Source organism: Aquarana catesbeiana, linkage group LG01 (assembly GCF_042186555.1).
Source record: "Aquarana catesbeiana isolate 2022-GZ linkage group LG01, ASM4218655v1, whole genome shotgun sequence".
Classification (NCBI taxonomy): Eukaryota; Metazoa; Chordata; class Amphibia; order Anura; family Ranidae; genus Aquarana; species Aquarana catesbeiana.
This window is the reverse complement of record NC_133324.1, coordinates 261,237,553-261,263,767: the sequence shown is the minus strand read 5'-3', so window position 1 is coordinate 261,263,767 and position 26,215 is coordinate 261,237,553. Positions and strand designations below refer to the sequence as shown.

The following is a 26,215-nucleotide window of genomic DNA, read 5'->3' as shown; positions in this document are numbered from 1 at the left end:
TACTGCCAATGGAGTATTCAGATCCCCACAAATAGAGCTATTGGGAAATACCAACATCACTACTCTGCAATAAGGAAGCGAGAAGACCCTTGGGTAAGTATTTAGATCATTTAGCACATATACAGTGTGTATATATATATATATATATATATAGGAATTATAAAATTATCTTTATGAGTGTAGGTTTGTTGTTAGTTGGAGATGAGGAGGGGTGGGGCTTCCATGACTGGACTTCAATTTTGATTTTCAGAGTGACTGATGTAGCAGTGATGTCATAGCGGAAGTTTACCTTAAGGCCCCTTTCACACATGCAATTTTGCCATGATTTTACCGCTATTTTGCAGCGATTTCAGGGAATGCCTGTGTAAACTTGCATCAAAGTCGGACCAAAGAAGTACAGGGACTACTTTGAAGTCAGTGCGACTTGAGGTCGCACAGATCTGAATTGTACTCATTGGAAATCATGGGGTATAACTTGTCATGCGCCTTTGCAGTCCCAAGTCGCAGGACAAGTCGTACAAGTGTGAAAAGGGCCTTAGTTATCTCGAACCTGGCTATGAAGGCTTGTAAGCTGCACAATGGAAGGTCTGATGTGCATTGTTTAACCCTTTTAATGCCTAACCTATTTTCTGACATTTGTTGCTTACAAGTTAAAATCCATATTTTTTGCTAGAAAATTACTTTGAACTCCCAAACATATATATTTTTTTAGCAGGGACCCTAGTAAATAAAATGGCGATTGTTGCAAATTGTTGGAGCTATATAAATCCTGTATAATATTAATATAATAATTATTATTGGTGGTGAAGGTGATATTTGATAATGGAATGAACTTTAAGAAAAAAAGCATATTTTTTTTAGCTGACCTATATAGCATACAGAAGTACATATGTCATACCGATATTCCAGTAGCCTCCCACAAAATATACTGAAATGGGCTTATTCAACAAGATAGCGCAAAGAGTTACTACAATAAATAAAGTGCAGTTGCCATAGATACTCATCTTTTAAAAGTTACCTGAAAGGGGTAGAAAGGGGGTAAATTGCTAGAAGGTCATCTAAGTGCATGACTAGCAGGCATGAGGTTCAGGTTCGCAGCTACCATAGGTTCAAGGCAAATCCTGCAGGTTCAAAATTCACAGTCCTGGTGAATTTATTTGCAGATTCAGCCAGGAGACTCTCTTTTAAACTATCTAGTGCACTGCTTGGCCTTTAAACTATGACCAGCAGGCCTAGGAGAGCCAATAAGGGAGTCTGTGGATAAGCTAGCCCCCTCACTAAGCCCGGTTTCACACATGTGCGGTGCGAATTGAAGCTCAGGTTTCAATGGGGAGATAAAAAATCTCCTGTTCAAAGGAATCACTGCGTTTTAGCTCAGGATCAGTGAGCAGGGAGAGGGGGGGAGGGGGAGGTGTAGTGAGGAGAAGTAGAAAATCCATGACCAGAACGCAATGCATCTGCGAAGCAGATGCGTTCCCATAGAAGATAAGGGGCTAGTAATTCGCACCGCAATGCCCAGAAAACGCACACGTTTTTTGTGCAATGCGCAGTGCGAATGCAACGCACATATGTGAACCAGATGCATTCATATGAATGTATTTTAAAATGTCCTGCGAATTAGGGCTAAAGGGTAGCTGCTCTAGGGACACTGATAAACTGCATAGTGATAGAACAAAAGAGAAAGTTATTTGGAAACTGTACATTGCAGACTGATTTGATTGTTAGCTCTTAGGGCCACCAACCCATTTGCTGACTTTTTTGTTCTTATTATTTAGGGCATTTTTGTCTTTGATTTTATTATGTTGTTGATTTGAGGTCTGTGTGTGGTCAATTTTAGCTGATGTTTTGTCCATAGCTTTTGCGTTTTTATTTTTTTATTTTGCTACAAGGCTTCCCTTGAAAAAGGAGTGTTTCATTTTTTTAAATTTTTTTTGGGGGGGAGGGGGTGGGTGGGTTATTGTTTTTATTTAAGTTGATAGGGCCTTTTTTATGTTGAAAGGGCCTTTTTTTAAATCTTGGTTGCTAACCATCTTTTTTTGGAGCAGTCTTTTGCAGCACATTTTTGCATTGTTTAAAAAAACTAGGTACAAGAACTGTGGGCACCTAATCTCACACCCTACCTTACTTGCATTCATTGCACCACCATATTCCTATAGATAAAATAAGAATTAGGTATAGACAAGTCAGGCCTATTATCCCTAATTAAAACCGTTCACCTGCTGACAAGATTTACACTGCTGCTTCCTTTGCAGTATTTTAATTCTTATAGTAAAGCCTGTGGTCTTTGTTGCTAGCAAATATGGGCCTAGCCTTATATGGTTTCTTATTTTTAGTAGTAAAACACCTGCCTGTACTCTTTTTCTTTAGTGCATTTGGCCAATTCTTTCTCTGTTTCAAGCCACTTTTACACTCCTGTGCCATCTGTGGACTCTTAACACTTAACGAGAATTTGATCATTTGATCTATCTGCCAGTCAAAGCACCAAATACTGTTTGTTTGATGAAAAAGTATGTGCCCCTGCTAAAACTTGAAAACCTTTTTTCATCCCCCCCCCTCCAATGAAGACCACTGTATGTTAGTGTCGCCCGCCAACCATTATCTCTGATCACCGGCACAGCAGTACAATGTCACCATACCAGTGCTGCAAGTCAGTATCCCTAATCACTGCCACACCAGTCAGTGTCCCTAATCTCTGCAGTGCACTCACAGTGTACCTAATCACCGCCTCCCATTCAGTGTCCCTAATTACCACCACCCACTCATAGTGTTTCTAATCACTGATGAACAAGTCGTATTGTCCCTAATCACCACCACACCACTCATGTTGTCCCTGATCACTGCCACACCAGTTACAATGTCCCTGATCATCAGCACACCAATTGCTTTTATAACAGAAGAGACCAATAAGGTCTCTTCTGTTATAAAATATTTATCTGTCAACTTTTTTGTCTGAGTTTAATTCTGCTTTCAATTGTTAGACAACAAAGTGAATAGGTGGTGTAATGTTTGTAAGAAGTCTTATTAGGTGGAAGTCTTATGCAGCGTACACACGGTCGGACTTTTCGACCGGACTTGTCCGACAGACAACGAATGGACCAAATCCGGCGGACAATCCGATCATGTGTGGGCTTCACCGGACCTTCAGCTGACTTTTCCAGTCGCAAATCTGACGGACTTTAGATTTGGAACATGCCTCAAATCTTTACGTCGTAACTCTGCCGGACCCAAAAATCCGCTTGTCTGTATGCTAGTCCGACGGACAAAAACTGACGCTAGGGCAGCTATTGGCTACTGGCTATCAACTTCCTTATTTTAGTCCGGTGTACGTCATCACGTATGAATCCGTCGTACTTTGGAGTGATCGTGTGTAGGCAAGTCCGTTCGTTAAAAAGTCAGTCGGAAGTCCATCAAAAGTCCGTTGAAAGTCCGCTGGAAAGTCTGTCGGACCAGTCCGGTCGAAAAGTCCACCCATGTGTACACGGCCTTATTGTTGACTGGGCTCAATTGTGTTTAATTTTGTTAATATCAGAATCAAAAAATGTATTTATAATGATTTTGTTTCTCAGGGGCCTATAGAATTCTCATTCTGAAGCCCCCCCCATTCAGGATGTAAACCCCAACAATGTATAATCATCAGTGGCAGCAGGGAATGTACACATCTCAGCTCATACAGACAAAAGTGCGTTTACGTCTGTGTGAGTTCAGATGCAGCACAGACCACTTACTGCTGACAGCACAATCCTGTGTACAAGCCCCTTGTGTCACATATCGTCTTTTATTATATTACTGTATATGGCTATTAATAGCAGATCACTAATAATATAACATAGAAATAATAATCATCAACCCCTCTACAGCAAACACAATAATTCTGCACAACACAGAAAGTTCAGCTTCCAGACACAGAGGTGCCAATTTTTTGCCGATATGACATCTAATGAACGTTCTCGATAAACCAGATAATTTTGTGAACACAGAAAACGTAAAAAATGGCTGATCCTGGCAGATTTAAAATGTAGATGGGAGTGATGGTAAGAGGTGGTGTCTACAGCCTGCATCCTCCAGCACCACAATCAGAATCTTAGATATTTTTAGAAATTGTTTTAATGGTGGTTATGAGATTTTAGGATCAGTGATACTGATCAGCCAGTTTATGATTGGCAGAAGCCATGTTAGAGATGACAGGTGGGGGCTGGGGGTGCATTGCTGGGATTGGTCAGTTGGGGTAATCTCTATGGGTGGAATTGCTGGAAGTGAACGGTGATTAGCAGCGCCCGGTGCGGGTGGCATTGGATGGGGGGGCTCCAGGTGGTGATAACAACCCCCCTGAAAGGGCAGATGGAGGTTGGTGACCTCCACAGATTAGCCTGAAGGGGGCCCCCTCTGATGCCTCCCAGCAATGGGGCTGCCCAGCAATGGGAAGGGATGGGACATGGAAAGCAGCAGTGTGGGGAGGATTTGCAGCCTCACCGGGCACTGATCACTGGGCATAGGGCCGAGAAGTAGCAGGGGTAGCAATCACACCCAATCCCAGGAGAGGGTAAAGGGAGATCGGTGGGTACTACAGACACCTGATCCTTAATCACTTCAGCCCCGGAAGAATTTACCCCTTCCTGACCAGAGCACTTTTTGTGATTCGGCACTGCATTGCTTTAACTGACAATTGCGCAGTCGTGCGACGTTGCACCCAAACAAAATTGACGTCCTTTTTTTCCCACAAATAGAGCTTTCTTTTGGTGGTATTTGATAGCCTCTGCGGTTTTTATTTGTTGCGCTATAAACAAAAAAAGAGCGACAATTTAAAAAAAAAAAACAACAACATTTTGTACTTTTTGCTACAATAAATATCCCCATTTTTTTTTTAAAAAAGCTAATTTTTTTTTAGGCCTATATGTATTCTTCTACAGGGCTTTTTTTCAGCAGGAACGTGGGGGAACGCAGTTCGGCACCTCCAGCACTGACTGTATGTAATGGTAAGGGGTGCTGGGGTGTGCTGCATGGGGTGTGCTGCATGGTCTATTGATGCTGGTTGCTGGGGGATCTATTCTAGATGGAGGGGATCTATTTTTGCAGAGGGGTCTATTGTTGCTGGTGGGGAGCTATTGTTGCTGGGGCTGGGTCTTATATTGCTTGGGGATCTACTGCTGAGGGATGAGTCTATTGTTGCTGGCTGCTGGGGAGTCTATTAATGCTGGCTGTGGGGAGATCTGTTGTTGCTGCTGGGGCGTTCAGTTTTGGGTGGTTCATTGTTTTTGGGGGGGACTATTGTTGCTGGAGGGGGCTCTGTTGTTACTGGCTACAGTGCACCTATTTTACTGATTTTTTTCTGTTATCATTAACACATTTCATACAAATTACTGATCAGCACAAAATACTTGGTTCTGTATTCTCTTAAAGGGCAGTATGGGAGTTTGGTAGGGGGTGGAATCAAGAAACGGTGCTCGAAGGTGAGTAAGGGTGGAGAAAAGGAGGAGTTCCTGCAACTTTTCTCTGAGAAAAAAAGCCCTGTTCTTCTACATATTTTTGGTAAAAAAAATCCCAATAAGCATACATTGATTGGTTCGCGCAAAAGTTATAACGTCTACAAAATAGAGGATAGATTTATAGCATTTTTATTATTATTTTTTTTTTACTAGTAATGGCGGTGATCTGCGATTTTTATTGAGACTGCGACATTATGGCAGACACATCGGACAGTTTTGACACATTTTTGGGACCATTGGCATTAATACAGCGATCAATGCTATAAAGATGCACTGATTACTGTAAAAATGTCACTGGCAGTGAAGTGGTTAACACTAGGGGGCGATCTAGGGGTTAACTGTGTTCCCTGGGAGGTGATTCTAACTGAAGGGGGAGGGGACTGACTAGTGGAAGTGATGGATCATGGTTCCTAGCTAGTAGGAACACACGATCTGCCACTCCTGTCAGAACAGAACAGGGAAGTGTGTGTTTACACACACTCGTCCCTGTTCTGTGTCTCTTGGTCATGATCGTTCGTGGCCGGCGGTCATCGCGACCGTCGGCCTTGAGCATCGGCAACCCCACTGTGCAGTGGGCACGCGCGCCTGCTATCCTGGCCCCACAAGCTGTCGTACAGCTACGACGGCTCGCATAGGGGAGCCAACCTGCCGCAGCATAACTGCCGCGGTTGGTCGGGAAGCGGTTAAAGTGATTGGAAACTATCACCTTGTAAAACAACCCATTCAGTTTAAAATTTTAATTCAAAGGCAAAACATCTGTGTATAGATATGAAAAACATTATAAATACCCTTTTTTTCTCTTTTTTTATAAGTGATCACATCCCCTCTGTTTCTTCTGTTCTCAGCTGCATAAGAGCTGGGGGAGGAGAAGGAATAGCACGCTGAACTTTCCAGTGAATGGCTGTGCAGAGGGGGCGTGTCAGGACAAGTCTGATCATTGGGGGAGTTCCCTGCACACCTGGAGAACTGACCATGATGTGTTATCCTGCTTAGTGTGGTCAGTTCTTATTAGGAGAGCAGAAGGACTGGCAGGGACACCAGGGTTTTCAGACAAAGGAAGCAATACAAAGAGAACTGGAGACTTCTTCATACAAGTCCATGGTACAGCAGGCATATATCAGGAATATGAAATGCTGGGGTAACAAACACTTTAACACCGGGCGCCATGCTCCTAGAGGCGGGTGGGGAGTGATCAGAGCCCAGCTGTGTATGGGCACCAATCCAATCCAGGCGCCATGGCCAATCATCATCCCTCCTCCACGTGTCCAGACTGCCCCTCCAATACTCCCCCAGGCCAGAGCAGGCGAGGATGGAGGGAGGATTAGATCGGTAGAGCTCCCGGGAATTTCCCCCACCTACCTGGTTGGCTGGACTGACTCGCCTCATTCCGTCTTCCAGAAGACAAAAGGCTGAGCCAGGGCTCTGATCTCTGAGACAAAGCCGCTACGGCAGCCCCTGGGTAATGGCGAACTCCAGAGGAGGGGGGGCTGCCTGCTCCTTCTCCTCACCCAGCAACTCTACACCAGCAGCTGGCCAGACAGAGCCATGGGTGCCACCTCTTTCCTCTACACTCCTCACTGCGCCACCCACCGCCCACCAGGGGGGCCCAAACCAACAGATCCTCCAAAGGGAACCCCGATATATCCTCTTCCAGCTACCACAGAGAGTAGGGAAACAAGAGGCAGCACCGCCCTGAGCAGGTGCCCCTCTATAAAGGGCACCTGTAGGCACATGCCTATAGTGCTTAATGGGAAATCCTGCCCTGATTGGATGTTTCTTATGGTTTTTCTTTTGGCACCTCAAATGCCCATAATATGCCTGTATTGGATACATAGTGGGAATGTTGATACATTTTTCTGTTTCAATCTTTTTATTCAGTTTTTTAAATGACAATAAAAAACCCTTATAATGTAACAAAAAGTGCATACTGACACTGTCATCAAATCAGAAATCTGGCCCTGATTGGATGTATCTTATGTTTTTTTCTTTGAACACCTCAAAGGCCCGAACTATGCCTGTATTGGATACTTAGTGGGAATGTTGATACATTTTTCTGTTTCAATCTTTTTATTCAGTTTTTTAAATGACAATAAAAAACCCTTATAATGTAACAAAAGAAAGCGCATACTGACACTGTCATCAAATCAGTGGACAAGAAGATGATGACAATAGCATATTTAAAGGATAATGAAGTTTAGTCAGAAACCCATGAAAAGTCAATTATTAGGTACCAGGGACTTTGCCAATGTGGTTACCTGTGAAGTGTCCTATATAGCAGTACATGTTCGGCTATTAGCCAAAAAGAGACCAAACAACCAATGGGCCTTACTTCAGGCCAACATTGTAGACTTGGCGGTGGGGTCAAGCAGGACTACACCCACCCACCCTACCACCAGAGCAAGCTATATCCGTAATAATAAAACTGGCTGTTAGACAGGAGACATTTACCTACCAGTATGTCTTTGGGGTGTGGGAGGAAACCCAAGCAGGCACAAAGAGAACATGCAAACTCCATGCAGGAAATGCTGGTCTTGTGATTAAAACCAGTGACCCTAGTGCTGCTAGGCGAAAGTGCTAACCACTTAGCCACTGTGCTGCCCGTATACTGTATGCCTCTTCATGTAAATCACATATTGATAACATTTTATACATCAAGTTGATCGCTTTTAAACACCTAATTATGCTGAAAGTGTTATTAGCAGAGTTTTATTTTTGTGTTAAGCATTTTTGAAATTGGGAACTTCAGAATTAAAAATGAGATGTTTGTGCAGATATATATTATAGTTAAATAATCATTTTGTGAATAGTAGAATAATTAGTCATTGTATTGAAAACCTGAGTGGAAAATTAAGGAAGTGCTGCTGGCAACCACATATGTGAATTTGAAGGCATTACTGGAAAGTACTTGATTCACATGAAGCATCCTTATAATCAGTGAACTGCAGACTTTTCCAGGAGGACCTTTACTTTAAACTTTTAAGCCGCCAGGCAAGTAAACAACAGAGAACAGATAAGCATGAATAAGGGGCATTGCATGCCTATTCCTTTGCAGTGCAAGACCTTATGCCAGAATTGATTTCAGCTATAATATGACATGCTTCTTTTTGCATTTCTATTTCCAAACACATAGGAAGTCTCTGTTATCTCCTGTAAGGAGGTGTTTTTGTTTCTACAGAAATAGCAGTGTTAGGATCTAATAGTAGACAGGGCTTATTTAAAATTCAAATGTTTCTAAATAAAACCTTGCTGTCACAAGGATTTGAGCAGATATTGTCTCTCTGGGCATTTTACACGGTTTTTCCCAGCCTGGAAGAAAAAAAATTCTCTCAGAGCATCGGCTGACCTAGTTTCATGCCAACAAGTAAAATATTCTACATAGTAGAAAATGCAGCATGTGTGAGGATCTTTTTCGTTTAATGGTGATGCTCAAGAATTGTATCTATGAAGCACAATTGTGGGACTACCGTTGTGCAGGATCGCTACACTGAGACATGGACAGGAGAGGCATTTAGACGGCGGCAATGGATGATTGGTAAGGTGTGGACCACTTTGTATAAGAGAAAATGTGCATGGTATGTTTCTGTGAATATATGCATTGAGCTGTGATAAACTGACTCATCGAATACAGTGTGCGACATGACCCATAGCCAAAGAACAGTCATATTTTATTTTTTACAACTGTTCTAAGTAAATAAAGGTCAAATCTGATTGGTTGCCATTGTTTAGTTTTCTCATCATTTGGTCTGTGCGCTGCCCTATTAAATACAAGTAAATATGCAGCAGACACATAAGAAAATAATGTCCTTTGCATCCAGGTAATTTCAGGATACAATTAGTTACATAAATGCCTAGTAGAAAATCATTCCAATGTGTTACAAATGCATCTAGTTATTCATGTGTGAGTGTAGTAATGAGGGAGCTGTTCTCATGAAATTGGTGCTGAAATGCTTTGCTAGCATTTAACATTTTCAGCATACAGTTCCATTTATGAAGGATCAACGTGTTTTGCAGAAATTTGCTCCCAAGTGCACAACACATTGACAATTTCATTTAAATGCAAAATTGATCTAAAACGCCTTCTCACATGAGAGTCTGAGCTGAGTGACTTTATTACATACGTTCTGAAAACACTGTCTATGAAATGAGTTGTGGAAAAAAATACCCATCTTTTAAGAAAAATATTTCTACAGAGATTGTTCCTAGGAAATCTGAGGATGTATGTGATATAGGTTTAACAGATCCAGTATCCTGTACTTGCTTTACAAACTCAATCATGTAATAGGGAAGTTACATTTAAAGCAAACCTGTCATAAGGCAAAATGGATGACCTCTCCATCTGAAAATGCTAGTTGTCTGCCTGTCATGGTGACTGATTTATTGATACACAATGAGGGTGCGTGACCCACCGCACCATAGCCAAGAGGTCTAAAACATAACCTTTTTTAAATTATATATACAAAATGTGTGTAAATGTGTGTCCCCTTTAAGTGAAAAAAAACACACATTTTATATTTATATAATAAAGGTTATGTTTTAGACCGCTTGGTTATGGTGCGGTGGGTCTCACACCCTCGTTGTGTACAAATCTTATTATTTGCCAGATTTGGGTCCTAGAAATAAGGCATTGTTAGTGGATTTTATGGTGACTGATTTGCTTTCATTCTTTGAGTCACTTATGTGGATAAGGACTTCAGACATTCGTCCAACTTTAATGATCAGTACACATCTGTGTCAGAAACCTGGAATATTGAGGATAAAGGTTTGGCATAATTGCTAGACAGCGAGCATTTGAGAAGTAGGCATAGGAGTGCGCAGAGGGAGTGGGCACACCGTAATCACCTAGCAGTATCACTCTGTGTAGCAGCGGGGAGATGGGAAAGATCCCCTGTTCTGCCATAAGAGAAGTGCTTACACACTTCTCTTTTACTGTGTCGGCAGGGAGATCAATGTGCCAAGGCCAGATGTATAGACACACACAGCTTTGGGGTGCACACCCTAATGCAATAGGCTGTGCATACCTATGGAAGTAGGGTAGTAATAGCAGTGACTATTTCTCTCGGTACAGTTTTCCTCTTTAAAAAGTTAAGTTGAGTTGTTGTCTATGAAGGAATAGCTTTAATTTCCACAATAAAACTTCACTCTCTCAATCAACATTGACTAATTGTAATACTTAAGCTGCTAGCATTAGTAAATAGATAGGAAAGTATATCATATTTACTTGTTTTAAACTTTTTTTTTTTTTACATTTCTTCAATTACTTCCTGGTTTCCAGGCCTAGGCAAACCATGTCATACATCCCAGGAGTCTTCAGGAGGGGAGGAGGGTTTTTCTCAGCTAAGCACACCCTCCTGCCTGAGCCAAGGACAGATGGATTACAGGAAGGAAAATGCTACATGAATCTACTGCCCTTACTCGAGATGGCCACTGCCAGAAATGCTAGGGGATGTTTTTCAAAGTGACCTCTCTGCAAAATAATGCATGGAGACAAGGATAAATGGAGGGGGGGGGGGTTGCTTTTGAATATTAAAAATGAATCAAATTGCAATTTTGGTTTGTGGTGCTCAGATGCAGTGTAGCTCCACTTTAAAGTGTGTTTAGTTTGCATGTGAAGCATAGTTGCTTCTTCCCCAATAATTTCTGTGCTCCTTGTTATCCCAAACCTTTTTCGATACAGCTATAGTTTTCAGGAAAAAAAGTGAATTCCACTCGTTTAAGGCAAAGCCAAGTTTGCTGGTAAGGTGAGTTCACTGTCTGGTAGATGACTAGTAAGTTACCACTTAGGATGCTCTGGAAAAACAAAAGCTGTCAACTTATTTCTTGAAATATGGAAATCAGTGGGGAAATGGTTTAGAAGTATATTACAATAGCCCAGGATATTTAAACAAACCGTTCACCGCAAAGGGAGGCATCTATCTAATTTTATTCCCTTTGGAATTGTATATATAATTCTTTGACATTTTTATTATAAGTGAAGGTTAATTGGTGGAACCTTGAAATGTTCTTTGTTAAGGTGATTACAAGGTGCCGTTGAAATAAAAAAAATGACCCAGATATGTTTGGGCTGAATATTTCAGAGAGATCCTAACAGATGCCTTACTCCAGGCAACTCCAAATTTTGTTACCCAGACAGTATTGTCACATTACATTAGGTTGCAAAACTCATCCTCCTACTGTGTACTTTCAGTTCCAGCTTTACATGCTTCTGCTTAGAAAGAATCCCGGCTGGCAGCACGCTGCAAGTCATCCATTCTATCTTGCTTGGCCTGCTCGAAAGGATGCAGCTTATTAATTGTGAGGTAAAAGGGGTGCCACGTGGAGCTCCAGGGAAAAGCGGATGGGTGATTTATATCAGAATATGGTGGCCCACTGCCCCATGCATGCTGTGTTTTTAATTGATATACAGTGTTCTCTTCTATCACTTTCTGGATTCTCATTGAGCCGCCCCCAATATAACTGTTCTCTTTGATAATGACCTCTTTATCTGTTCTACATCCTCACAGCTCACTTCAGGGATTTAGCTAGCAATAATTCTCCATTGCTAAATTTGAATATTATTTATTTATATATTATATGCTTTGTGCAGCACTGAAATTTACAAAGCATGAAGCTTGTTCACCATTTCAGCTGGATTATTTATGTTGGTAAAAATATTATAATCGAATAATGTCATCCCCTTTTTTTTAGATAATCAAATGTATGATTTTTGAGGAATTGTTCATTTGTGTTGTGTAGTAGTGTGTGTGTATATATATATATTATTGATATAGAACAAGTTGTAATTCAAGCAATGTGCACATTCTTGTAAATTTTTTAAATCCCCTAAAAGCAGTTCACACTATTGCGTTGCGTAAGGCACATTCAGCGCATATCCTAAAGAAGCAATTTGTGATCAGGAAACGTGTTGATTTTAAGAACTGCGTAAAAGCTATAAGATTATAATCTAATGTAATGTTTAATAACATTGATGTGTCTTTTAAATTAATAATAAAATATGCTTTTATTTATTAGAAAGAAGTATGCAGTGTAACACAATATATTCCTCATCTAAAGTACATTTAAAGTACCACATTTTTCCCACCCCATGTGGGATGGTTGGTTCTTATACATGGTAAGATAATGAGATGGTACCTCTGCAGGTTTTATATTGAAATGTGATATGAGTCCACCACTTTGATTTGTTGGAACTTTTCTTATTTGGGGATCCTAAGAGTAATGCCCTGTACACACGGTCGGATTTTCCGACGGAAAATGTGTGATAGGACCTTGTTGTCGGAAATTCCGACCGTGTGTAGGCTCCATCACACATTTTCCATCGGAATTTCCGACACACAAAGTTTGAGAGCTTGCTATAAAATTTTCCGACAACAAAATCCATTGTCGGAAATTCCGATCGTGTGTACACAAATCCGACGCACAAAGTGCCACGCATGCTCAGAATAAATTAAGAGACGAAAGCTATTGGCTACTGCCCCGTTTATAGTCCCGACGTACGTGTTTTACGTCACCGTGTTTTGGAACGATCGGATTTTCCGACAACTTTGTGTGACCGTCTGTATGCAAGACAAGTTTTAACCAACATCCGTCGGAAAAAATCCTAGGATTTTGTTGTCGGAATGTCCGATCAACGTCCGACCGTGTGTACGGGGCATAACAGTACTTCCTGTTGCAGGCTGACAACATTAAGCCACTGCCTCATAATTATCAGTAGTGTCATTAACCTTTTATCTGTACTCCTTTTATTTTGCTGTTTGGTTGCCTATCAAATCAATCAGATAGGCACTCAAATGGCAAACTCGAGGAGCTTGCATGCCAGGCTGACAACAATAATGCTATTTGGGAAATTGTGTGTCCATGTTCTGTGTATTGTGAGAGACCAGATATAGTGAATGCAGGGTCCTGGGTTTAGTAACACTTTAACCCGTTCCCGACCAGCTACTGCAGTTATACTGCAGCAGGTTGGCACTGTTGCGCGAGCTGTCGTAGTTGTACATCGGCTCTTTAAGACACTGTAGCGGGCACGCGCCGTGGGTGGTGCCTGCGTGTGCCTGCAGCCTGTCCCCGGAGCCAATGCGTGTGTCCGGCGGGCGCGATGACCGCCGGGCACCCACAATCGCTCGTGACAGAGCAAGAACCGGGATCTATGTGTGTAAACATACAAATCCAGGTTCTGTCGGGGGAGAGGAGACAGATCGTGCGTTCCTACCAAGTAGGAACAACAATCTCTTTCCTCCTCTAGTCAGCCACATTCCCCCCACAGTTAGAACACACATAGGTAACACATTTGACCCCTTGATTGCCCCCTAGTGTGAACCCCTTCCCTGCCAGTGACATTTATACAGTAATCAGTGGCTATTTATAGCACTGATCACTGTATAAATGTCAATGGTCCCAAAAAAGTGTCAAAAGTGTCCGATTTGTCCGCCGCAATGTCTCAGTCCCGATAAAAATCACAGAACAGCGCCATTACTAGTAAAAATTATAAAATAATAAAAATGCCATAAATCTATCCCCTATTTTGTAGACGCTGTAACTTTTGCGCAAACTAATCAATATACACTTATTGTGATTTTTTTTTTTTTTTTTTTACCAAAAATATGTAGAAGAATACATATAGGCCTAAACTGATGAAGAAATTTGTTTTTTTTTTTTAATTTGGGGATATTTATTATAGCAAAAAATACAAAATATTAGTTTTTTTTTTCAAAACTGACGCTCTTTTTTTTTTTTTATAGCACAAAAATAAAAACCGCAGAGGTGATCAAATACCAGAAGGGGCAAATCCTTCTGGGTCTGAAGTGGTTAAATAACTTTTCAGGCCAATTAAAATTCCCCTTTTGTTTAATTAGATCATAATAACACAAACATATTAATGCAACAGTGCGGGAATACTGCTGTGGCTGTTCTGTGGTGCGATACAACAAAGGCTGCATTGTAGAGAAAGCACTATCTACAATTGGTGTCTTACGTTTTTAAGACTAAACAAATGCAGACTAGCATAGAATGCTGTGCACTGGACAATGATAATGTCCATATTACAGTAAACCATAGCAGGCAATCAGATTCAGGGCTACTGAAATTTGGTGAGTAAAATATTATTTCTGATTAGTTGCCATAGTTTATTGTACTGTGCATATGTAGCATACAGTATACTGCACATAAAGAACATGTATGGAAATCTGTAGCAGAGTCTTTTCCTGTTAGCTTGTTTCTAAGTTGGGATCCTTGCTGCATACATTTGAATAAACGTTTGTGAAATCATCTTCTCAGTTACTCTGTCTATCCTAATATATGGTAACTATTTCAAGGCAATGTAAGTATAAAGACATCTGTAGTCATTCCTGGTGGAGAAGTGAAATACCCCTCAGACAATCGTTTGATATATTCACCATCGTGCACTAAATACTGAAGTTTATCTCTTCACTTATTTCGTTTAGTACCAGTGCCTTATTGGCTACTGATAAGTGCCCCAGGTCTGCAACTGCAACTTTTTCTCTTCTCCCCTCTCTTCTCCCTCTTTTCCTCTCTCTATTCATCTCTCTTCCCCTCTCTCTTCCCCTCTCTCTTCCCCTCTCTCTTCTCCTCTCTTCTCTCTCTCTTCCCTTCTCTCTTCTCCCCTCTCTTCCCCTCTCTCTTCTCCTCACTTTTCTCCTCTCTTCCCCTCTCTCTTCTCCTCTCCTCTCTCTCTTCCCTTCTCTCTTCCCCTCTCTCTTACCATCTCTCTTCTTCCCTCTCTTCTCCTCTCTCTTCTCTCTTCTCCCCTCTGTTCCCTCTCTCTTCTCCTCTCTTCTCTCCTCCCCTTGTTTCCCCTGTCTCTTCCCTTCTCCCCCTCTCTTCTCTCTCTTCTCCTCTCTCTTCCCCTCTTTCTTCCTCTCTCTTCCCTCCTCTCTTCCCTTCTCTCTTCTCCCCTTTCGTCCCCTGTCTCTTCCCTTCTCCCCCTCTCTTCTCTCTCTTCTCCTCTCTCTTCACCTCTTTCTTCTCCTCTCTTCTCTCTTCCCTCCTCTCTTCTCCCTTTTCTTCCCTTCTCTCTTCTCCCCTCTCTTGCCCTCTCTCTTCCATTCTCTCTTCTCCCCTCTCCTCTCTCTTTTCTCCTCTCTCTTCTCCCCTCTCTCCCCTCTCTTCTCCCCTCTCTTCCCTTCTTTCATCTCCCCTCTGTTCTCCTCTTTTCTCCTCTCTCTTCCCCTCTTTCATCTCCTCTCTGTTCCCCTCTCTTCTCCAGTCTCCTCTCCTTTCTTTTCCTATCTCCTCTCCTCTCTTACCCCCTCTCCCCTTCTCTCTTTTGCCCTTTCCTCTTCTCTCTTTTTCACCCTTCCCTCCTCTTTTTTTCTCCTCTCCTCTCCATCCAGCCCCATAGACAGTAGGGAGTATGTCACTGTGCCCTAACATTCCCTTTCAGCTTTAAATTGCTCAGTCAGTCTTAACGTCAGGTAGGCTTTTCACATAGACGTTTCTAGGGAATATGTTCCACTGACTCTGAAAACTAAGTGAGACAACTGCATTCCTTAGACACAGCTGTGCCTGCAGTAATGTTATGACAAATAACAAAGTTAGAATGTAATATGAGTTGTAATAAATTTGTAAATAGCTGTACCAGCATAGGAAAAAAAGAGTGACTACTATCTGCAAAACTGATTTTTGCATCATCCTACAACATTTGTAATTTACAGTAAAAAATGAATATTGGCACGTAAAGAATATACTTGACAAATTTATGGTGATAAATATTTCAAACATCTTTGTATAATTTAAATTTATTATTTGTATGCATCGCATAAAGAAAAGAAACAAATGGAAATCACTGTTATAAATAAAACAGGCTTACAAAGAATGACCAGACTATAAGTGATTTTGCTTGCAAAGGAATACATTTGTTTTCATTGTAGGAACAGTGTCTCTATAGACAGGCATGTAATGTTTGTTATAGGCATACTAAATGTTTTCATCACATTACTATAGTCTTCCCTGTGATGGTAAGAGGTCAGGGAACATACAGCTCTTACAGAGCAATTTGCAGCTCTGCATGTAGCAAATTGATAGGAGGACTACAAATGGAATTGGGCAGATGTCCACTCAGCAGCGCTAGAGAGAGCAGTGATTTAATGAGCTAGACTGGCCAACAACCAGTCTCCACTTGGCAAGTCATGCTGCTTGTGGAATGATGCCTTTCACCTGAATAACAAATTCAGTAGAACACAGAATTTTCTCTGCATGCTACTAAAGAAATGCTGTCAACTCAATACCTGTTCATCATAAAGCCTTGCAAGCAGTGATCAAGTTATATCCATAGCATTCTCAATGTGTAGTGTCTACCAGAAGTCCCCTTGTTTCAGTCACTGAGACCACATAATAACATTTTTTATATGCTATGTGGTAGTGTCACATGCCAATATTTTTTTCAACCTTCAAAAAAACAAAACAAAAAAAAAAAAACAGTTGTTCCCGACTCAGAGAGTTACCCACTGACTATCACGCTGAGATGATGTAGCTATCATAAAGTTGCTGTGGATTTTCATGTTGCAATTTTTAATGATCTGTTTTGCAACCACAATATGCAGATTGACGTTATGCAGAAGGACATTAAAAGCTTTTTTACAGAAACAACATGCTGTCAAGCTAATGCTCCTTTCTGGAACTGGCATGCTGTTGATTTGAGACTGGGGTTCTGAAAAGCAAATCAGGAACCGGGCTGCAGCATTCCCAGTCACGTGATGCTCATGATACGCTAATCATGGTGACCACAAAGAAAGCCTGTTAGAATTAAAGTGGAACTTTAGTCAGAAAAGTAAGTCTTGCTAGATCACTTCATGCTGACCCCTTTTCCAGGTATACAGTATCTCACAAAAGAGAGTACACCCATCACATTTTTGCAAATATTTTATTATATCTTTTCATGTGACAACACTGAAGAAATGACACTTTGCTACAATGTTAAGTAGTGAGTGTACAGCTTGTATAACAGTGTAAATTTGCTGTCCCCACAATAAATCAACACACAGCCAATAATGTCTAACCCATTGGCAAAAAAAAGGTGAGTACCCCCCTAAGTGAAAATGTCCAAATTAAGCCCAAAGTGTAAATATTTTGTGTGACCACCATTATTTTCCAGCACTGCCTTAACCCTTTTGGGCATGGAGTTCACCAGAGCTTCACAGGTTGCCACTGGAGTCCTCTTCCACTCCTCAATGACAACATCAGGGAGCTGGTGGATGTTAGAGAACTTGCGCTCCTCCACCTTCCATTTGAGGATGCCCCACAGATGCTCAATAGGGTTTAGTTCTGGAAACATGCTTGGCCAGTCCATCACCTTTAACCACAGCTTCTTTAGCAAGGCAGTGGTCATCTTGGAGGTGTGTTCAGGGTCGTTATAATGTTGGAATACTGCCCTATCACCCAGTCTCCGGAGGGGATCATGCTCTGCTTCAGTATGTCACAGTACATGTTGGCATTCATGGTTCCTTCAATGAACTATAGCTCCCCAGTGCCAGCAGCACTCATGCAGCCCCAGACCATGACACTCCCACCACCATGCTTGATCCTAGAGCAAGACACACTTGTCTTTGTACTCCTCACCTGGTTGCTGCCACACACGCTTAACACCATCTGAACCAAATAAGTTTATCTTGGTCTCATCAGACCACAGGACATGGTTCCAGTAATCCATGTCCTTAGTCTGCTTGTCTTCAGCAAACTGTTTGTGAGGTTTCTTGTACATCATCTTTAGAAGAGGCTTCCTTCTGGGATAACAGCCATGCAGATCAATTTGATGCAGTGTGCAGCGCATGGTCTGAGCACTGACAAGCTGACCCCCCCACCCCTTAAACCTCTGCAGCAATGCTGGCAGCACTCATACATCTATTTCCCAAAGACAACCTCTGGATATGACGCTGAGCATGTGCATTCAACTTCTTTGGTTGACCATGGTGAGGCCTGTTCTGAGTGGAACCTGTCCTGTTAAGCCACTGTATGGTCTTAGCCACCATGCTGCAGCTCAGTTGCAGGGTCTTAGCAACCTTCTTATAGCCTATGAAAAAGGTGGTGAACCCGCGCAGTGGAGATGGTGGAGATGTGATTACAAACAGTTTGGAACTGCTGCCACCCAACATGCAGTCACCATAAATGGGGACAGCTAGATTGGTTGGTTTGGTAGAAGGGTATGGCGCTGTTCCTCTAAAACTCCCGTAGACGTCCAATGACAAAACGCGTAGGGCGTGGCCTAATCTGTGCTTCCCAAACAACTCTGAACAGCTGATGGTTAACCGAGAATTTTGTCTTTTTTCGCTTGCTACATGCTTTTAAATTGTGAGTACCTCTCTGGTTGTTTTAAATAAACTTTTTTAAACGATCTTACACTATGGGCACCCCTTCTCTTTTTATATGACACACTGCGATCCTGAGACTGCCAGAGATTGCCGCACAGTGGCTTAGACTGTGATTGCCTGATACCCCAGCAGGGGTGAAGTGAGCTGGTGAGTGGCTGCACATTTAGAACACGGGATTTTATCAGAAGAATCATAAGCACGAACATCACATGAACCAATTTATTGTGAAAATAAGGACTTTTATATATATCTGGCTGCACGTGTGCACTTTATTAGGTTGATTTTGGATACACAGTGGATTATTCCCTTTTACCTTTGTCTTCCAACCACCCCACTTCCCCTCCCCCCCTCCCCCCCCACCTTCCCCCCCTCTCCCCACCCTCCCTTCCATCACCTTTTCCACACTGGCACGCACATCCATACACAAGATGCTACTTGACACATATGATATATACAGCAGCACCATGTATGGTTTTGGATTTCTTCATTTTTTCATTTTATTTTATTTTTCCATGAATTATATATAGCACACATATAGGAAATCATAAAGTTTTAGAGGAACAGCGCCATACCCTTCTTATAGCCTATGCCATCTTTATGTTGAGCAACAATTCTTTTTTTCAGATCCTCAGAGAGTTATTTGCCATGAGGTGCCATGTTGAACTTCCAGTGACCAGTATGAGAGAGTGAGAGCGATAAAACCAAATTTAATACACCTGCTCCCCATTCACACCTGAGACCTTGTAACACTAACGAGTCACATGGCATCAGGGAGGGAAAATGGCTAACTGGGCCCAATTTGGACATTTTCACTTAGGGGTGTACTCACTTTTCAGTGGTTTAGACGTTCATGGCTATGTGAGTTATATTGAGGGGACTGTAAATGTACACTGTTATACATCTACATATATCTGTACACTCACTACTTTACATTGTAGCAAAGTGTAATTTCTTTAGTGTTGTCACACTTTTGTGAGATACTGTAGCTATGTAAAGCATTAAAAACAAGTGCCTATATTGTTTAAAATCCAGTAATACAATGTCTCACCCTGCTCTGCTTATGCTCAGTTGCTCTCCATTTTTAGAATTGTGTTGAAAATCAGAGCCACTAGGGGCTCATCTACAGACAGCTTAAATATTTACTGCTGCTCTGGGCTCTGGGCTTCAGCAAAATGGCAGCCTCCTGGAAGAAGAAACAGGGGTAATGCTGGAAGTAATTTATAGCACACACTGATTTTGGTAGCATAATTGGAATGTATGTTCCTTGCTAAAGAACGTTATTTATTTATCAGGTTGTTATGGGTAAAGTTACACTTTAAGAAGCATTCATAATACATGCTACAATCATCTCCTTTTTAGTAGTTTCAGCTGTGGAAAAAAGAATAAACAGTGTCATGTATAGAGTGGATCCTCTGTATCACTTACAGCCATTTCCAAGGTGCAGACTCTAGAAGCGCCTGATCTTAATTGGACCCATTCCAACTGGGTTTCCTTGGCCAGTGACAGATGACAGTTCAGACAGGATCATGTAAAGTAAAAATTATATGCATGGTCAGGTCATGGCAGACAGTAAAAAGTTATAGTTGAAGAGTCAGACAAAAGGTCAGGGCAAGCAGAGTGCAGAAACCAGAGACTAAACAATATTTTAATGGCCCTAATCCCAAAGATATCCTCTTCTATTCACCTCAGATCAGCTGGCAACATGCTGGTGGTAATGGTCTGGTGGCTCTAGTGCTCCTCAATGAGCTGGCAAGCTTACGTGTACATTCATGTATGGCAGTACATGGACTGGACCGGAGGCCAGTGGAGGAGGTGCATGCTAGCTGTGCTAAGGTAAGTAGAAGGGGGGTTCTATTAGATGGAGGGGGCAAGGGAGGGGTGTAGGGCACATGTACTGTAAATATACAGCTGTCTTTTAACCATTTGTTTGCTAAGCCTCGATTACCATTAGGTTATTAGGTACAGTAAGTGAGTTTAGATTTTTAACTTTAGTACTTTAGTTGACAAAGCTCTAATTATTTACAGTAGCGTAGGATTTTATAGGATTTTGGGTTAATTAGCTTGTTAATTAGATTTGGGTAATATGTTCATCTGCTTCTTGATTAATTCGTTGAATGTATTTAACTGTAATAACTATCTATGCTTTAACTAATAATTACCAAAATTATTCTCAGTTGATCTAATTAATTTATTTTGTACATTAGTTTCAGTGCCAGATGGGCTCTGTTAGTTTTTGGTGCAGAGAGTAATACCCCACCCTGGGGCCTCCTTACTCTAACACTCTTGTAACCCTAATGCTCACACTAACCCTACCTGTAACCAGAAACCTAACACTAATCCTCCCTGTAGCCCTAAACCTAACTTAAACCATCCCCTTAACCCTAAACTTCACACCAACCCAGTTTGTAACCTTACACTAAGGCCCCTTTCACACTGGGGCAGTGGGGGCGTCAGCGGTACAACAGCGCTATTTTTAGCGCTGCTGTACCGTCGTTCTTGTAGCTGTATTTGGCCGCTAGCGGTGCGGTTTTAACCCCCGCTGGCGGACGAAAAAGGGTTAAAATCACTCATACAGCGCGGCTATAGCCGCGGTATTGCCGCAGTATAGCCGCGCTGTCCCATTGATTTCAGTGGGCAGGAGCGGTTTAGGAGCGGTGAATACACCGCCCCTTCACCGCTCCAAAGAAGCGGTTTGCAGGACTTTTTTCACCGTCCTGCCAGCGCACCGCTTCAGTGTGAAAGCCCTCGGGCTTTCACACTGAACAAACAGCGGAGGCTGTTTAGGGACGGTTTGCAGGCGGTATTTTTAGTGCAATACCGCCTGCAAACCGCCTCAGTGTGAAAGGGGCCTAACTCTCCATATAATTATTGGTTGAACTAGATGGACTTGTGTCTTTTTTCAACCAGACTAGCTATGCAACTATGTATAGTTATATAGCAATAACTCACGGTGGAGCTGCTGGTTTAAGCGGGTCTGTTACCTTCACTTTGCTTCCCTCTGTTTCACCGGCACCAGGTCTAGGGGTTCTGTTGAGCTTACTGCTGGACGACACACGCACCAACACTGGAGTACATTTTCAATGCTTTATTAAACAGTCAAACTTTAGGAAGTAGCAGGAAAGAGGTGGAAAAGGAAACTTTCAGGAGAAACTCAAATATCTTCTTCTAATATCTTAGCAACAAATGTCCCGTTAGATTTCAGATAATTGGATGGAATGCGCTCCCCTTGTGGGACACACTCTTTGCTCGTCTGGATAGGCCTCTCTCACCGGTCTAGCAGCCAGCATGCAGCACGAATCTAAAGTCTCTGCCACAGACTTACTTGGGGGGGTAAATCTGCACGATCCTCTGCCACAGGATGTATCAGATCTTCTGCAGTGAACAGTCAGTCACAGTGCCTGAACCTTTAAGCCGAGCCGGCGACACTATGCTGTATAATTACTTCTTTTGGATACGTCCTCCAGCCGAGTCACCAGGCCCCTCTATAGACCAGCACACTGCGTGATCTCTCCAAGACGGGTCCTCCCCTGGGATCTCCTCGGCTGTCCAGCTTCATCACACAGGACCGACAGCTCAGGACCATTCCTCGGCCGCGGTGGTAGGCTCCAGACAAGCCTCCGGACCCACCCCTGCGCCGCAGCATCGTGGGCCTCCCGATCGGAGGACCACGAGGTAGCTCCTTAACGCATACCTGCTGGCCAGGAGGGCCAGCAGGTGGCTGTAGAATGACCCTAAAACATGGCGTCTGTCCCATAAATACCCCCTTCCCAGAATGCAACTCGGAGGTCCACCTCCACTGAGCTTGTCTCAGAGACAGAGGAGCATCTATACACTTCGACACGTTGCCTTTCCAACACTGACTAGTGGTAACAGCGACACCCACCGGTCAGCACGGAAGCACACACAACGTCAGCCAAGCTGGAACAGAGGCGAACTTTTACCTTCCTAACATTTACTAAATTTACCTAATCTGCGGTAGATTGTAAATCTACCAGCGCTACACATATATAACTCTAATCCTCACACTAACCATGCGTTAATTAATTAATTAATTAATACTAATTCTCACACTATCCCTCCCTGTAACCCTAAGCTTCACACTAATCATAAAGCCTTGCACATCAAAGCTGTAACTCCCCTCTACTGCTCCCTCTTTAATTTGTGGTGGAGACAAAAGGTACCATATATTTTGGTCCAGTAGATACTGTATGTTATTAATTTGTTATATGAAGTATTTATTATAGTTGATTTAATTATTGATTGCATCAATTAAATTACTAATTATCTGGTTATTGACTGTTTAATTTGACCAACTAAAAATGTCTTAGGAATATTGGTTGTATATTTATTGATCATATGATGAATTAATTGAGCTAGTTGTATAATAAGACTTTTAGGTTACTTATGTTAATGTTATTAATTGATTAGGCTTTTGTGCTATTAAAGCCAGGCGGGTGTTAGGTCCACATTCATAAGACTTTATAAAAAAATACTGCTAAGTGTGACACTTATTTTATTTGTTTATTGTATTTAAAATGAGAAAAAAGACAAAATTGCTAGTTTTACTCCGCCTATATACCCAAGATGGCTGAAAATGTCCAGAATGTATAGCGTTAGAACAGTACAAGTTGAACTTGATGACTTTGGTATTTTTCAGATTTACTGAGTACATACATTATTATGTTCATGTTTCTGTTTCTCCGTATTGATTTTAAATATAAAAGTTACATTTTTTGTCAAGTTGCACTAAGTCTCTGCTTTCCTGCTTGGTTTGTTGTAGGAAGATGAATTAAAAGATGCTGTACAAGACAAGAGTCGCTTAAGTCTTCAGTATGTCAGCCTATCCCAAAGGGCCTTGCAATATGACCAGGTAATTATCACTTTGGTTACAGTATACAGATTTTATGTTGACGTGTCCTTGATTAGTGGAGGAAAGAAACCTAAAGTCACTGAATCTAACCCTTTGAGCTAGAAATTGGATAATTTCCTCATCAGTAAATGAAACAACTAGGGATATTCATATAACACATTTATAGAGTGTATGCATTTACTTTTGATGAAAATATTGTGTGTTCCTGTTCCTGTTTTTCAATAACAACATTTTGAGCCATGATAGGTTCTTTCTCGAGCTAGGAGCATCTGTACAATCAAGGCAATTACACATTATTTATACACTCTCCTTTCCTATCCAATCACCATAAGAAGCAATTCTGAAATAGCCAATCAGAGGGGGCAGCCAGTGAAACAATGTCATTAAGGGGAATAAGATTTATCACCCATGTAGCGGACCTCATTTGACATTTGAAATTATTTTACATGCAATTTGTATTTCGTGGTTTATTGTAGTCGATGTCCATGTTTTTTATATGTTAGTGAGACAACTGGAGAGCTTCTTTCTTTATCAGGCGCTTGCTTTTATTTTCAAATTTGCATTGATGGGAAAGTCTGTTGATAAATATTTGCTTTGGACCTTCTCTGTCACCTCCATTCACTGACATGAAGCTGGATTGAGATCCCTGGGGAGCGGGAATAAATGGAGATTCCAGCAGGTGCAGAATAACACTATTTATCAGAATAAAGCCAAGCAAAAAAAATGTACAGCTGCATGGGTGGGAAAAGAAGGGGGAGTGTTGAAATCTATTACTGAGATTTATAAGAAGTCAGTGAATGGATGAACCTGTCAGCATACACCCAGACTAGGTATATCTGTTTTGATTGGATTTATTTCCTAAATATTGACAATGAAATAAAATTATACAGGCACTGGAAAGTTTTGTCCAGACAGGCATTCTCCTTTAAGGTGTTTTTCTGAAGCATAACACTGAAAATGCTGGCTCTTGGCAAATTCAGTGCATCCCCTTGTTGATTCAGATTAGATAGTAGTTGATGTCAGCTCTGTATAGATTGTTCCACCTTGCACAGATGCTTGGTTGGATTGGTCTCTGCCCGAGGATCCTGCTGCATTAGGCGGAATTTTCTGTTTAGTTGCTGGAACTGTTTCAGAACTTTTCCAGCTATGTGGCATGAAGCTTTATCTTGCTGAAAAAGCTATTCACAGAGGGGTTATGTTGCTGGCATTAAGAGATAGATCTAAATGGCAATAAGGTACATGATTTTGGTGGCTTTTAAATGTGTTTATATTTAGTGCTAGGCTAAAACAACAGTAACATTTTGATATATTATATTATTAAAGAATTATATACAAAGTAGACTGCTGTTGATGGTCAGTCTTTCTAAAATTACTAGTTAAATGGATTCCATATTATTTCAATGGTTTTAAAAGGTTTTAAAGCCATTGCCAAGCACAATACAGTCTGCACAGAGCAGCCCTGATCCTCCTCTTCTGGGGTCCCACGCTGGTGCTCCTGATTCATCCCCCCGTCAAGTGCTTCTATAGCAAGCGGCTTGCTCTGGGGGCCCTTGTGTGTACTTGTTCCTGAGCCAGCTGTGTGTGTCTATTGACATTGTAATGTCAATAGACATTACATATGTCAATAGACATTACATATGTCTATATGGCTGCATGTAATAGTTTTTGTTACCTTAATGCATAGAATACATTAAGGTAAAAAACCCTGTACCTTTTTGAATCCCTTTAATCATGTATAGGGGCCCATTTACAAAGCACTGCTGCTTTTCTGTTAAAATCTCTGGTACATTTATAAAGCACTGCTGTGCTTGTAGTTTGTAATGTGCTTGCTTTAGAATTCTGAGACAAGTGAAGTACCAAATTCTTTTTAATAAATGAGGGAGAAAAAGTCCCCTGAATACTCTTCTCCTGACAGAGCTAGAGCATGTACTGGGGAACAACCTTAGAAATTTTGGGACCCTGCAAATGTGAATATTTTTGTGGTGTACTTATTTTCATACCACACACTTGCTCAATTGGAGTGACAACCCCCAGATAGGTATTACAACTCCTCCCCCTTGATGACAAACCCTTCTAGGCAATGGAGGTGTCAAAGAGCCTGGTACCCATCAGCACTGGTTCCTGTACCTTGGAGGGACCCCTATTCTTGAGGGGAATCTTTCTATATAGGCTTCCAATTCTGAGATCCAAAGAGGTTAAGCCATTGGCTGCACACTCACTACTTCCTTGATATGGGGATGCTTGTCTGCATGCCTGGCTTAATGGGCAGGTTGGTTCTGGAAGTGGGGCAACCTCACAGTTTTTTAATCTCACAGACGTTGAATCCTCCTAATGAAAAGATTTAGTATAAACACAGTTTAAACACACCATGGAGAGTATGCTGGCAAATATGTGAAAGTATATCCCGTTATTTGATAAGAGTTGCCAAAACAATTGCTTAAAGACTCGACCACAAATAAGAAAGGAACTTGTACTGTACTTTCAGCATATGATTGACATTCAACTTGGCAACATTTGATTATCCAGTTAGCTGCCCACATAATAAA

At 41.6% G+C, this 26,215-nt stretch overlaps 1 protein-coding gene across 23 annotated transcripts in view; it reads left to right on the top strand.

Moving 5' to 3' along the window:
- The window catches only part of RIMBP2 (RIMS binding protein 2), an 883,237-nt gene that overhangs the window by 505,171 nt on the left and 351,851 nt on the right, over positions 1-26,215 (top strand). For 21 of the 23 annotated variants that reach the window (XM_073628097.1, XM_073628121.1, XM_073628271.1 and 18 more), the window contains one exon: positions 23,580-23,669. In XM_073628097.1, coding sequence (XP_073484198.1) covers positions 23,580-23,669 — 90 coding nt within the window. Of the gene's footprint in view, positions 1-8,792; positions 9,021-23,579; positions 23,670-26,215 lie in introns of those variants that run through there. The other 2 variants (XM_073628178.1, XM_073628211.1) reach the window with 2 other exon arrangements.